Source organism: Chamaea fasciata, unplaced genomic scaffold (genome assembly GCF_029207755.1).
Source record: "Chamaea fasciata isolate MVZ Bird 193981 ecotype frontalis unplaced genomic scaffold, bChaFas1.0.hap1 SCAF_1, whole genome shotgun sequence".
Classification (NCBI taxonomy): domain Eukaryota; kingdom Metazoa; phylum Chordata; class Aves; order Passeriformes; family Sylviidae; genus Chamaea; species Chamaea fasciata.
In genome coordinates, this window is record NW_027094086.1 from 115,095,788 (window position 1) to 115,109,754 (window position 13,967).

General features: G+C 38.0%; 1 protein-coding gene across 4 annotated transcripts in view; it reads right to left on the reverse strand.

The window, feature by feature from the left end:
- Positions 1 to 1,549: 1,549 nt before the first annotated feature.
- Positions 1,550 to 13,967, reverse strand: part of LOC136295838 (ubiquitin-conjugating enzyme E2 E2) — a 200,736-nt gene continuing 188,318 nt past the window's right edge. For all 4 annotated transcript variants that reach the window (XM_066194544.1, XM_066194525.1, XM_066194535.1 and 1 more), the window contains exon 6: positions 1,550 to 2,339. In XM_066194544.1, the coding sequence (XP_066050641.1) occupies positions 2,242 to 2,339 (98 nt within the window). In that variant the 3' untranslated portion in view covers positions 1,550 to 2,241. The remainder of the gene's footprint in view (positions 2,340 to 13,967) is intronic.

The window sequence follows — 13,967 nt, forward strand, 5'->3', positions numbered from 1 at the left end:
AACAACAGCAGGTTTTAAATAATGCTTCATATTTCCCAGGTTTAGCAGATGAAGAAAAGTAATTACTTGGGAGGCAAATAGAGCAGATTTGCAAACAGAGGAGAATGTTTTATGGCCAGACTTGCAAAGATTTGGCTCCTGAAGATGCCAAAAGACTCTGCATCTGCTTTAATCAATGTGGATTGGTCCTTGCTCATTATTTCTTTCAGATCCTCATGGTTCCTAAGGCAGTAGTTTTATATTATCCAGGACAATATGATTGTACAGCTTCACAGAGAGGGCAACTTACCTGCAAATTTGAAGTGCACAGCTTTTGAACCGTAAGAACTTCTGGTTCAGAGAAGTCTGGGTTTTGTGTTTTGTTTGGTTTTGAAATGCCATTGTTTTTTCATATCTGTATTTAGGATTCATTGGCCTTGAAATGTTGTATGGCTGGGCTTGTAAAAACTTGGCTTCTGCAGACACCAGAATATTCTCTGTTTGCTTTGATCAAGAGAGTCTGATTATTTCTTTGAGATCCCTGTGGTTCTTGGGGTAGTAGTTCTAGACCATCTACAACTACATCAATGTTCAGTTTTTCTTCATGCAGAGAGGGGGCAACTCACCAGCAGATTGAAGCTGAATGTCCGCTCAGTTTATTAGCAAATGACCAAGAGAAAAACAAAAGAGCCTGGAAATGCTGGACAATGCAGTGGTGGGTGTAGAGGCCCCGTGGTATCACCTTGACTGCTTTAGTTTTCATGGTGGTTGAATTGGGTTGGAGTGTGATGGGTTCGGCTCTCCCTGTATGTGACCCCGCGGTAATGTATCTTCTTTAAGATAAGATCTTCCTTAAATATAAGAAGCAAGGAGAGAGGGGAGAGGGCAAGCAAGCATTGTATATAGCATCTGTAACGTTTCATTATATGAGACAGGGGTTTTCCAATATGCCTTGCAACACAAAGAACATTCAGCTATCAGCACCACAGTATATATTTTCTAAATCACAACACCCACACATTTCCTTAGCCAAGTAGAAGTTTTCCCTCCATGGCTGCATATCTAAAATTAGCCTGAAGGTCAAATCTGAATAGAAATACCCTTATCATTGAATGTGCTGGGAATGATTGGTGCAGTGGGCTCAATTTTCCCATCGAAAACCTTCATTTATTTTTTTTTAAATAACAGTTGCTCTTACAGTCAAAGAGCTTGGAGAAAGGCAAAATGAGGCCTGCTGTATAAAATCAACATCAATATTCTGCTTTCACTGCAAGGCTATTTTTATTGCCAACTATTTTAAATGTAACAAGATGGATATGGTGAAGCCACAGTGTAAAAGATGCAGCAAGAGGCTTCTGAATAGCAAGGCTGAGCACAGACATGGCAAAGAAAGGCCTTGAAATGTGAAAGATGTTTGTATATGAAGAAAAACACAATGAAGTTAAGAAATGCATTGTTGAGAAGAAGTGAATAGTTCAGGTCTAAAAATAGTTTTTTAACCTGCAGTGGTATTATGTGAAGACTAAGCAGCCTATGCTGCATAAATGCAAAAGCACCATCCTGCAAGAAGTGCATTTATCAGCCACAGTGTTTTATTGAGTGCTTTAATAATACAAGTGTACATCAACTGATCCACAGTCAAAAGTGGCAGGTCCCTAAGAAATTTACAAGCACTTTTTTTTTTTCTGTTTTTTAAGTAAATCAAAATACATATTAATTTGTTCAATGCAATAGCCTTTTGTGTGGGAAACAGAAGGCTAGTGATAAACACAGTCTTAGTAATGCACAGTGATTCTTGATTTTAAGCTTTTATACAAAACTTGTTCCCAGTAGCATGCACCCACCATTAAAGACTTCAGTACAAAAAAATAACCCTAAACACTACATTTAAGTAGAAACGAGATATAATTCTGAATTTGTTTGTTTTCCCCAAAACCACATGAAAGAAAAAAAAAAAACCCCACACATTAATACAAAGCTTTCTGATAAAGCTCTATACTATTACAGATCCAACATTCTTTGCACTGATAACCAAAATTCCCTGTCTACATTTGAGGGAAACAACTTTCAAGTTAACAGAACAAAAAAACCCAGGACAAATAAAAATAAAAATAAAACAAAACGAAACAAAAAAGGAAGTAGGGACAACCTTTTGTCACAAAATGGTTCAAAATTTAATAAAAAATAAGAATGAAGGGAAAGGGCTATTGATGCACTTAGTGAATGTGCTTGCACAGGTCCAGCAAATCCTAGAGGAGTTTCCTATGTGGCGTATCGCTTGGTCCACTGTCTGGCCATTCTGTCGTGCTCTGCTCTGTTAGTCATGTACTGAGTGGCAATGCTTCCAACCAGGGGGTCAGCTGCAAAGGAAACACAAACCATCAAATGCACGTCAGCCTCGGGAGGATGGAAAAGCTATTTTCAGATCCATGTTCGTTCAGTTCTCTCAGGTCTAACTGCAAGAACAAGGTGCCTACATACAACAGCCTTGTTTTCAGAGCATGGAGAGAAGGAGATGAGGGGGAGATGGATGACAATTAGCTATACATGCATTGTAAACATATAACTGAAACAATTTTCTAAAGTTCTACCTCACAAAAAATGTTCCGGTAATTTTATTTTGAGCTAAAACTCACCTTCAGGTGATGCAATTCATTTATGGTATTAGACTCACACAACTATTCACATTCTCACCCAAGAAGAGGATGAGCTCTATTTCTATTATCAGGTTGAATGTTGTTTTGGTTTTTTTAAAATACCTTTAGTTTCAAGACATAAAGAAATGTAAGGAATTAGGGCAGCAAGTACTATTTTCAAAGCAACAGAACTTAATTCCAAATTTTGGGACTTGTTATTTAATTCATGGGATCCTTGAGTATTCCCGTGGCCAGAATGCTGCATGATATGGTCTGGATCTATGAATTACTTCACAAATAATTAATCAAAATCAATCAGTCCCCTAAAAAGAGGCAATCCAAGACAAGACATTCCCAGAAGTGACCATATTTCATCAACATTTTTCTTTTTCAGACAACATTTTTCTCTTCTCAATTTAAACAGACAAAATTTATAGTTTCCTCCCTTTTTTGAGGGGAACCCATACTCTTCATATTTCTGCTGCAACAGTAAATGTTCTGAGATTGTACCGTGCCAAGTCCAGAGGCACTTATACCACACTTTTCCCTGACTTAGGACAGATGAATATGACTTCTTGTGAAAGCCAGGTAATAATCAACTTTGTTGTTGTCTGAAGATGGTGCCATTGAACAATATGAGCATCGGCTTTCTCGGTACAGTTGTCATCTGAGTGTGGTGCTTGCACTTTTAACCACTGAAATTCCCAGGACAAGATGTCAGGCCTTCTGTCAAGCAGAGTAAATCTGAGCTTTTTTGTTTGTTTGTTGATGATAGGAGTTTATGATAGGGGAAATATGTTGGCTTAGCCAAAAATAGTTTGAATGGCTGACTGCCAATCTCACCAAATATTAGTGGGTGATATCTAATAAAACAAATTCTTTTGCTTTCCATGCATAACCTGCGCTTTCAGGAAGAGCCTGTGATTTGAATGTGAAGTTTGTACCTTCTGAATTAGTAAGACAAATTATCACTGTGACTGCAGTGTACTAAATCCCTGTAGTCTCTGTCCTGCAAACACTTACTGCATGTGCTTACCTTTAATGTCTTAATATATCCAGAGGAGCTCACTGAGGCCTGGGCTTGATTATTTTTACATGCATGTGTGTAAAAGAAGCATATCTGGTCTAAAATAGAGTGTAAAAGTCATAGACTAGAAAGTATATCACCTTTAACTCCACACCCAGGGAGAAAAACTGTGCAGGGGATTATCTGAGGGATTTTGTCCTGTGCAAATAGGAGGTTAACAGTCTACAGGCACTTAGGTAGCAAAAAGTTATTTGTGGCTGAAACAAGGTTTGAGAAGCCCTGCAGGGTAAATAGGAAACCTGAGCAGTAGGAAAAGGGCAACATTTCTCTTTGCAAAAAGATTTCCCTCAATAGCAACAGGAAAACCTTGTCATAGTGTAATGGTAGCTTGGGGATGAGTGTGAGAGCACTACTGCAAATTCCCACATCCTCCTCGGACACAAGGCCCCTCTGCAAAGAAACACTTCCACAGTCTCGTGGAGAAATGGAGACTAAGTGTTGAACTTGAAAGGAATCTCTGAAGAAAAATTTGAAGGATATCCTGATTTTCATGTGTGTAGGGGAAGGTGGGGTTTGGCCTCTGAGGCATCTGGCTGGGAAGAGTTGTAGGAATATCACACCATTATGATCTGGAATGTGACAAGTTCTTATTGAGGTTTAGTGTGTGTTTAAAGTGATGCCTCTGAGGTCTTTATAAAACCTTGTATGAGTCAGTGAACAGTGATGTGCTGTAGTAAAGGCTTATCTAGTTCAAGTCTGGAAGTTATTTTTAGGGGCAGGACGAATGTTTCCGCAAAAGCATGTCTTTCATACTGAGAGCTGTAAATTGATTTCCTTGATATACAGCAAGGATACTGAGGATCACATCATCATCCGCAAACCTGGACGATAATTAGAATGCTTGGTTTCCTAGTGTGGGGTTTCATCTGTACCTCCTTTTATGAGGAAGAAAGTATTTCAACAACATACATCTTTACAAGGCTCTGAAGGTAAGGCTCTTCCTGCCAACCTCCTCCCAGCATGGGAGGATGTCTCCTTTCCTTTGCAGTGAGAGAATCAGTGAGAGGAGTTCTTGGTAAGATGTGGAAATCTGTTCAAGTCCAATAATGCAAAGAATGGGGCTGTTTATTTATCTGTAGGTTCAAGCCTTTGTCTCTGCAGTGTTTTGTTTGGCAGTTGCAAGAGTGGAGGTGATGGCCTGGAACGTCTACAAAGCTTTTGTTGTAGGTTCCTACAACAAAATTCCTGCTGAGTGACCTGAGAATCAACTGTCAATCATCTTAGCTGCTTCCCCCAAGCCAGTGCCTCCCTCCATTGGTGTCTGCCTGTATGAAGCAGGACTGGAAGCAAAGAGAGGTCCTTGCTTGCTGTAGCATGAGCAGGACCAGCTGCACCCAAAGCCACCTGCCAAGCAAATGTTACTGAAAGGTACTTTCAGTAATTACAGCAATGGCATTTTTTTATTTTTTTCTTTTCAGTTTGGCTGTATGTTTTATTGGTTATAACAATATTGAATAAAAAAACCCCAAACACAGTTTGGGAAAGCCACTTGCTCATTGAGAGCAAGGAATTTATTTCAAGGAATAGAAAAATAGCTATTGACAGCAAGGCTCAGCCATTTCACATCTCTGTCAGAGGGTCTGGAGGTGTGTCACATGTAGATATTTATGAGGACTTTAAAAAGGACACTTCAATAGGTGTTTGAAGAACTGGCATATTTTAGCAGTTGCTGTGAGGTCATAAAGCCATCATGAGGCACAACTGCTTTGTTTAGGAAGCCAGGAGAGCTGCTGAGGAGGGAAATTTAAACTTCAGACCAGAGCCAATGGTGCACTGGCCAATTTGAAGCTGTACGCTGCATTTGTGCCGCAGGATGTAAGGACACTGTGTGAGCTCCAGAAATGCCATTGGTCTCTCCCTCATCTGTGTGGGCAGCTCCAGTCAGCAGGTCCAAGGAGACACATCTCTCAACACTCCATGAGTCACAAGTCCGCACTGCTACGTCATTCCCCGTGACGGGCCATAACAGAGATTACAAGATAAATTGAAGCATCCTAATTAAAACAATTAAAAGATTTAACTCCCAACATGCACAAGCCTTTGTCATAGTGCCCAAGTCCTACAAAATATCAAGTATGAGGAAGAAATCCTACAAAATACCAAGTATGAAGAAGAAACAATGGTCCCCATTTACACCACTAAGCTATGTAGCACATGACTGAGCACCACCTGGTGCTCAGCTGGGCTGCACTGTTTAAGGGTTATTGTGAAATATCCATTAGTAAGGCCAAATATGTATTTATAAAACAACCGCTGCGTAAACTATCTAATTAAGAGATGAAAAGGAAAATTGGATCTCAAAATTCATAACAACATTTTTCTTTTGTTTCCATTTCTCTCTACCAGAAAACTTTCTTATTTTCCATTTGCATGTATTGGCGGTTTTACTCTTGATGCTAGAAATTTGTTTCTATAACTAGTAAACTGCTCTAGTTTTTTACCTTTTATTTTTTTCCCCTTAAAGCATTAGCATGATTCATCAATGAATCAGAGTTAATTTCAGAATTTGACTCTAAACAGGACTCTGCCCAAATGACAACAATTCCCAGGGGATAGGAGTATAAAGCTATGCCTGGAATGTGTTACTGAAACAATTTAGTGAAAGAAATTAAAATAAACCCACAGTAAATTTATAAAAAAAGGCATATCTATTAAACTCCTGGCCTGGCAGGAGAAATGTACTCTTGGATCACCAGATGTGTGGTGGCTGGCTCGAGAGCTGGGATGGCACCCTCTGTACACAGCTCCTTCCCTGTCCTGTGGGCAGGAATGGGCTTTGGGGTGCTGGTGGCTGTGCCAGCCTGGCTGAGGCAGGGTGACCTGTGATCCTGTGTAACACTGGATCCTGGGAGCAGGTTTGCAGGTGGCACTGGCTGTGACAGCCACATGTAGGGAGCACGGGAAGTCGTGCTGTGGTCCACACTCTCAGCTCAGGTGAGGAGCTGCTGCAAGTCTGTGGACCCAGAAATCTTTAAGGCCTTGTAATTTACTGTTCTTTCCAGTCCCAGACTTTGAACTTCTAAAAACCTACCCTAGGATGCCTCCATAACCTTTAAAGGCAATTTGTTATCCTGTACTCTGATTTATTCCATGCAAAATATTAACACACCAGGAATTACAGGATCAAATTTCACGTCAGAGGACAGTGCATGAGTAATGAAAATATATAAAAAAGACCCCATATTATACAGGCAAGGACAGAAGCTAAGTTTCAGCAACATCGTTTACAAGGAAAATGTCAATCCAAAGAACCAGACTATGAAAAAAATCTCCTGGATGATTTACAGGAAGACTGCAGCTACTAAATCCCTCCTCACCTCACCATATGTAATCCTTATGTTGTATCAGAATTCATGAAATTGCCCTGTATTTATGTGGTTCTGAAAGCTGGGTGAGCTGGAGCCTGTCCCTAGCTTAAAAAGGTTGGATGCACTGCTCTACAATACCTTGTCGTCTTCTTTTGCAGCCACTTAATATGACTGTATAAGGAAGAACATTTGTGTCTCATGTCTATTGTAAGGCTAATCAAATTTACAGTTCAATTCTAGGGAGTTAATGCTATTGGGGATTTGGATGAGCTGAGGTTTGGTCATTACAAAATTTCAGCTGTGTTTAATGCTAGTTAAACTGCTTTATCATTCAGAAGACAGACTATAATTCTTCTTTAAAAGCTACTTTCCCCCCAAATAAATGAAAATATATTGCTACACTGTATTTTTCTCGGCTTGTATTTTTACAGCTATTTCTATGTCAGCAAATAGCAATTTCAGAGCAGAATTCATCTCCTGGGCTTTGCAATGCTCTTTTAAAAATACAGCAAACATACTCTAGTGAAATAAAAAACGGAGATGGTGTGTTTAACAGCTTGATTTCAATGTGCCTTCCCCATCAACCACACAATATGCAATGAAATTCCAATCGGCAATGCCAACATGGTTAAAGAGACACACATTTAGACTTAAAACGTGCATTACGGGTGTTTGTAAGCATTTTATATATTTTTTTATGAGCATTTATAAAGTAGAATTTTATTTCCATTGCAGTATTTTGCAGTTTTAATAGAGAACAGCTGATGGAGCCAGTTATTATACCACCACAAGTGGGTTCTCAGAAAGAGTTCTGGAGTACCTTAAAACCTAAAAAACCCCGCAGCCCTATAAAAATCTCAGTTTCTTCAGCCAAATATTTAGAATGTACTTTTTTCTTGGTCCAGGTTTAGATTCAGCTCTGTATCAGGCTGTAAAGAGTTGGGCTCCAGCTGAAGAGCAGAATTCAAGTGGAAGAATTTCCAAAGGTTAGATGTAATTTGGAAGGTCTTACTCCTTCTCCTGAACTAAACAACTCCATGCTCACAGCTGTGAGGGCACCCCAACGAGAGGCTCTACAGAACTGCCTGTACTGAAACAGCAGTCAGCAAAACTTAAGTGTTTCCTATTCTTTGGACAGAATGTGTGACATGAAACAAGTAAGTATTTTTCTAGTTATTTTAACTTCAGTTACACATTTAGAAGTGTTTTTGGTTTAGGGAATACTACTTCATTTGTTTGTTTCTTTTAGGACAGCCTTTCTTACCATATATTATGCTGTATTTATTTTTCAGCCAAAAAATGTGGAGTGTTTGAACTTTTTTTTTTTTTTTTTTTTAAGGAAAAGTTGATGTGCTTTTTATGTCATCTACAGGATACCTGCATTGGAGTAATTTCGATGCAGGAGTATAGGCAGGACTGGTTACCCTGAAATCAAACCTCCCCAGAATAAAAGTTTGTATTTTCAGTAACTACATTTTGTTCAGTGCTTTCATTGCTAATAGCGGTGCAAGACAATATATTCCCATATCGGCGTGCAGCGAAAGCCAAGATTTCTGAATCCAATATTTGTTGGTTTAAATATTGCATCAACCTTTAAGACCTAAAAGGCAAACTAAAAAAAAAAGAAAAAAAAGAAAAAAAAAAAAGTAGGACTGGGGCAAGAGCAGAAACTAGTACTACACCAAAACACCAGTTCTCTTAACAGCAAATCCTGACAGTTTGATTAACACCAGAACCACCCTTAAACTGCATTTGAAAATTATTTAATATATAATTATACTTTTTTTACGTTGTTTTCAGTGGTATCCAGGTTAGTGTTATAAAAAGACCAGTCAGTGTGAGACATGCTATACCAAATATGTCACAGAACAATTTAGTACTCCTGGAGGAAGGGATTAAGAGAAGATGAATTGTTTGTGAGTAATTTTATTTATTGTGCCACTTTGCCTCAGGAAGTTTTCACAGTTAGCCACATATCACCTGTTTCAAACTCAGTGAACTCCTAAAAGACCGTGTCAAGGATACTATGAGTCTTGATGTAGAAAATGAGATATGTGAAATGCATCATAGCATCCTTCAGTGATCTTAGAGCAGCAGTGTTTCTCTCTTTTGCTAGCATTAATAATAATGCACAGGCTAAGTAATTCTTTGGTGGCAGAGACAGGTGAAGTGGCACACCGAGTTACTCCACTACCCTTTCACCTTTGAAAAGAGTGCTCAAGCCCAGGGCATGGGTGAAAAGGAGTGCGGCAGCACTAATCCCTGTTTGTGCAGCAATGAAACGAGCTCGCGGTCGGGAGCCTGATCAACACACACGCACGCGCTGGAACAACAGCGCGATTCAGGGCAGAACAAAGGCGGGTGGCAGGGCTCTGAATTGCTTTACACAGCCTACAAGCTGAACTACAATTTATTCCTGACTTTCACAAAATCACAATTTCAACTATCCGCACAGAACGTATTTAACCATCCACGGGGCTCTTTGAAAGCAATACAGAAGAATGATAAAGTGATCGATAAACACTGTATTAAAAAAAGAGAACAAATAAAATTAGTTGTTTGAGCAAAGAAAAATGGTTGTCACTAGAGGAGAAAGGAGCAAATTCTAGAAAGATTAAATACGTACTAGGAAAAAAGACAGTGAACCTAATATCAACTTTAGAAATTATAGTTCACAGTAGAAACCACACGATATGACATATAATGAAGTCCGCTTCACATTTCAGGAACTAGTTTTACAGATTTGTCTGGTCACTTCTCAACATTCAATAGAAACATTCTAATACATATAGAAAGAAAAGTCAAGTGGTCTTACAGTGGGTACCTTAGTTTTCCACCTGAAAAGCTGGACTAAAGCTTTTCCATCACTCAGGCAAGGCATGTAGATACTTTCATAAATGTGGCTGTACACATGTACATCACAAAAAAGACTGCAATCCATGACTTGACTCTAAATTTTGAGCTCTGCAGAATTGCCAGAAATACATTTGACCTCTGTTAAGTTTGCACAATGATTGCAGTTACGCAAATATTAAGGCATACGTGACTTGATTATGATGTCCAAACTGTTGTCTGGAGAAAAAATGTTACCTATCTTCAAAAATAAAAGAGCTCTGCAAATCTAGTTTAGGAAACATCCATTTACTAAAATATCCATTTTGTAAGCATGGAGGGAGAAATTCATTCTTCTCTCTAGACTTGTGTTTGATTGCTCTCAGGCTACCTACCACAGACCTGTGTGAAATATGAGGCTGCCTAAGAAAAAGATGTTTCAGAAATAAGGAGTATTATCTGGCCCAATTTTATTAACGCAGCTCTTAAAGGAAAGTGTTGGCAGTGATTCATCTCTGTACCTTGCCAAGGGAAATCATTCTTGTTTAAAGAGAAAGTTTTTTTTTTTTCAGTCTTCAGTTTTTAGCAGGATTTCTATAAACGTTACTGGCTGACTGGGAGTTAGCGGAGGCAATCATGGATCAGCAAGGCACAGTGTACTAATCTTGAAGAGTTGTCTTTAATTAAGGAAGAACATGCACCTTTTAGAAGTGCCAGTATGCTGGAACAATTAAAATTCTGAAATAACACACTTCACTTTGATGCTTGGATGAATCTCAATATTAAAAGCACAGATACATTAGCAATGTGTCTGTTCATAATAACGAACTCAACTGAGAAGCAGTCATTGCTATTAGAAAAAAAAATTAATAAAAAGGTGTTAGTAACTGTAGAACTTAATTTGAAAGACATTACATGGCATGTGGTTTGATAAAATTTGAAGAAGTTACAGCAATATGCATTTACCTTGTGGAAGATGGCTGTGAGTGGATAATAAGAAAATCACAGCCTCGGATCTCAACATGTTGTCAAGCAACCAAAATGCTAAGACCCATAATTAAACTGGCTTTTATCCATAGGGTCATAACTGTATTTTCAGAAAAGCACTGTGGATGTGATTTTTTTTTTGTGTGTGTCTGAAGATTCACTAAAGGAGGGATAGATATTCTGTAGGAATGCTCGTGCGTTTGGCATTTCTTCCCTCTAAAGATAATGGAACCAGTTTTCCTCTGGATTTGTCTCTCCTCATTTCCCACTAATCACCTCCAGGCAAAGGACTGACCCATGGGTCTTACACATCCTGAGCAAACAGTTTAATCCCTAAGCAACGTGGGTAAAGCCATTCTCTGTGACCATGTTTTGTGACAGGTTAGACATCCTATAACCACATGTACCAAAGGTAGATTCCTCTGCAAGAAAACCGGGAGGTCCTACAGGATCCACTTATTGTGTGGATTCCCAGATGACAGGGAGGGGAGAAGGTATTACTGCATGGTCTGGTCCTCTCTAAATGAGAGGCATTTAGACACTGAGAGAAAAATGAGTCCTAAAGCCATCTTCACTCTTAGAAGAGTGTTTGAATGTAAGCAATATCAAAGACCTTCAACTTAAATACACTCATTTTAGGTCAGATGCAGGAATCATCTGAATCCTGCTCTTAAATCTATCCCTTTTATGCCTTTATTGCAATACATCCTTAAAAAATAGAAAAGCCTACATATGCTATGAATGCTGCTTATTTCGGTTTAATTTGATTTTCCTCTTCTCGTCCTATTAAATCTCATTATTAATTTGTCAAATTTAAGTCCAAACCTCATTATTAATTTGTCAAATTTAAATCCAAACCTGCTATTAAGAATCCCATAAAAATGTCAAAAGAATACAAGAGGCCTTTATTTACAAAAGGCTGGGTTAGTGAAGAATTTTATCCCTTCTAAAGGCCTACTAAATAAAACTCTTTCATAGCCCAGGGCCTGAAATCCCTTGGCAAGTTAAACATCCATTGGAACAGGAATAGGAACTTAGGTGTGCCTTGCATGAAAACACCTCTGTTACCCAGTAACACAAAAAACAGTCAGGCCTCTCCATTCCCTATCTCTACAGGCAATGACTGAGGAACCAGCAGGTGAGTGAGAAAAGAACCCCATTTTAGCAACCAACTGGACTATCCACTTCTAGATTAACTTCAGAACATGAATATAATTATGTCCAATTATGAATAGGTTCAATAGGACTAGAAGGAAAAAAAACAGGTTAAACAAAATAAGTAGCACTCATCACATAGCCAAGTTTTACTTCTGGATTAGTTGTAATGAAGTTACATGGCAATACTGAAAAAAGATTCAAATTGTGATATTTTACAGCAATAATTCCTTATTTACTAACAGTTAATATAACTTTATTTGGAAATCTTATCTTTCCTGCCTGACGGGTCACATTGACTCCACTGGCATGCCTGACTAAATGATAATCACTCTGCAAAATGATTTCAGGCATTGGCATAAAGAGTCCTAAGATTGAGCTGTACAAAAAAGCTATACAAGGTGGAGATGAAAAAGACATGGAAGGTCATTAAGGAATTCCTTTTGCTACTATAATATTATGTCTTACAGTAAGTTCTACTTTCATGACACTTTATACAGCCACTTTATCTAATCAATATTATAAAAACCCAAGCAGTGAGGATTCTAGCCTCTGAGAATTTTCTGAAATCTAATTCATCTTGGAGTTGTAAATGCTCCACTCCATAGAAGGGCCTTTTTCTAAGCCTTGTACAGATGGAAAATTCTACAAACAATTTACGAATCAAAGCTCTATTTCTGTATCCCACATGAATATGAAATCTTACAGTACGGCCCATCCTTAAATTTGGGACAATTGCACCATATATTTTGGTATTTAAGTAGCTGTCTACAACTCCATCTAATGCACCTGAACTTAATTTGCTGTGAAAATAGAGATTCTGAAACACGCACTGCATATAATTTGTTTTATTTGTTGCCTTTGATAGATCTGCAAAACTGTAAAAAACAAACAACCGTTTCCTCCTCCCCTGTTGAATAATGTAGAAAATTAGCCATGCAAAATACGAGAGACATGTCTTGCAGAGGTGTAAATCATCTCTGAAGGTAGAATCTGAATGACTCAGGAATACTAATTTCTGAAATCCTATGCAAGAAAGTGAGAGACTAAATGATTTAATAGCGAACATATCTGGGCTTATAAATTTTGCTTTTCAGGACTGACTCTACATTCTTATTGGGAATCTGTTAGCCAAATGTAGCAGGCTTCCTTTTAGGAGCTTAAAGAATGTGGAGCAGTGTGATTTCTATGGTGAAACAAAAATATTTGTATTTTAGGAACAGGAAGAATCAGTCTTAAAAATAGTCATACTAATTAGGGTCCTGAGGGTGGTTCTGAGGCAGTTAGAAATGTATAGCAAGAAATTTGAAAATCTGTCCTTGCCTTTATGTTAAAAAAGCTACACAGGGAAAAAGAAAATCAACAAACACACAAAACAAACCCCCACTTAGTAAAATGGAACAAAGTCTAAATGAAAAATCTGGAGTATAAAAGCTCAGCCAGTTTACTCCATCTGAGATTTGAGCTATTTTTACTGGCTGAGAATAATGAACATTAGATTAAATTATGGTGAAATTAGAATGTGATGTCTAAATTCATTGATTTTCTAGTTTTATGTGTTTTTCCTTTAAATATATACAGTTATATTAGTGAGAAAAATATATTCAGTAGAATGGTTTAAGCCTGCAAGTGATGTATGTACTTCATACAAACAACAAGAAAAGATTCCAATGTGATTAAAGACATGTCTATATTGGCAGACAAAACCTGCATGAAACAAAGAAAATACATTTAATGACTTTAAAACATTAGAGTGTATTTTGAAAGGCAGTTTACTTTCTATCTTGGAATTCATTCAAATTAACCTAGAAATCTGTATTTTATACATGAGAAATAACTAAGAGCTTTATTTAAATACTTCACATTGTTCAACATTTAACGTTGATGACTTATTTTGGTCTTGGTTCACACAAAGATTTATGACGTGTATGCACTAAATTACCTGTCTTCTCTCTGAGGTAATGGGCATAGGAAACATCCAAT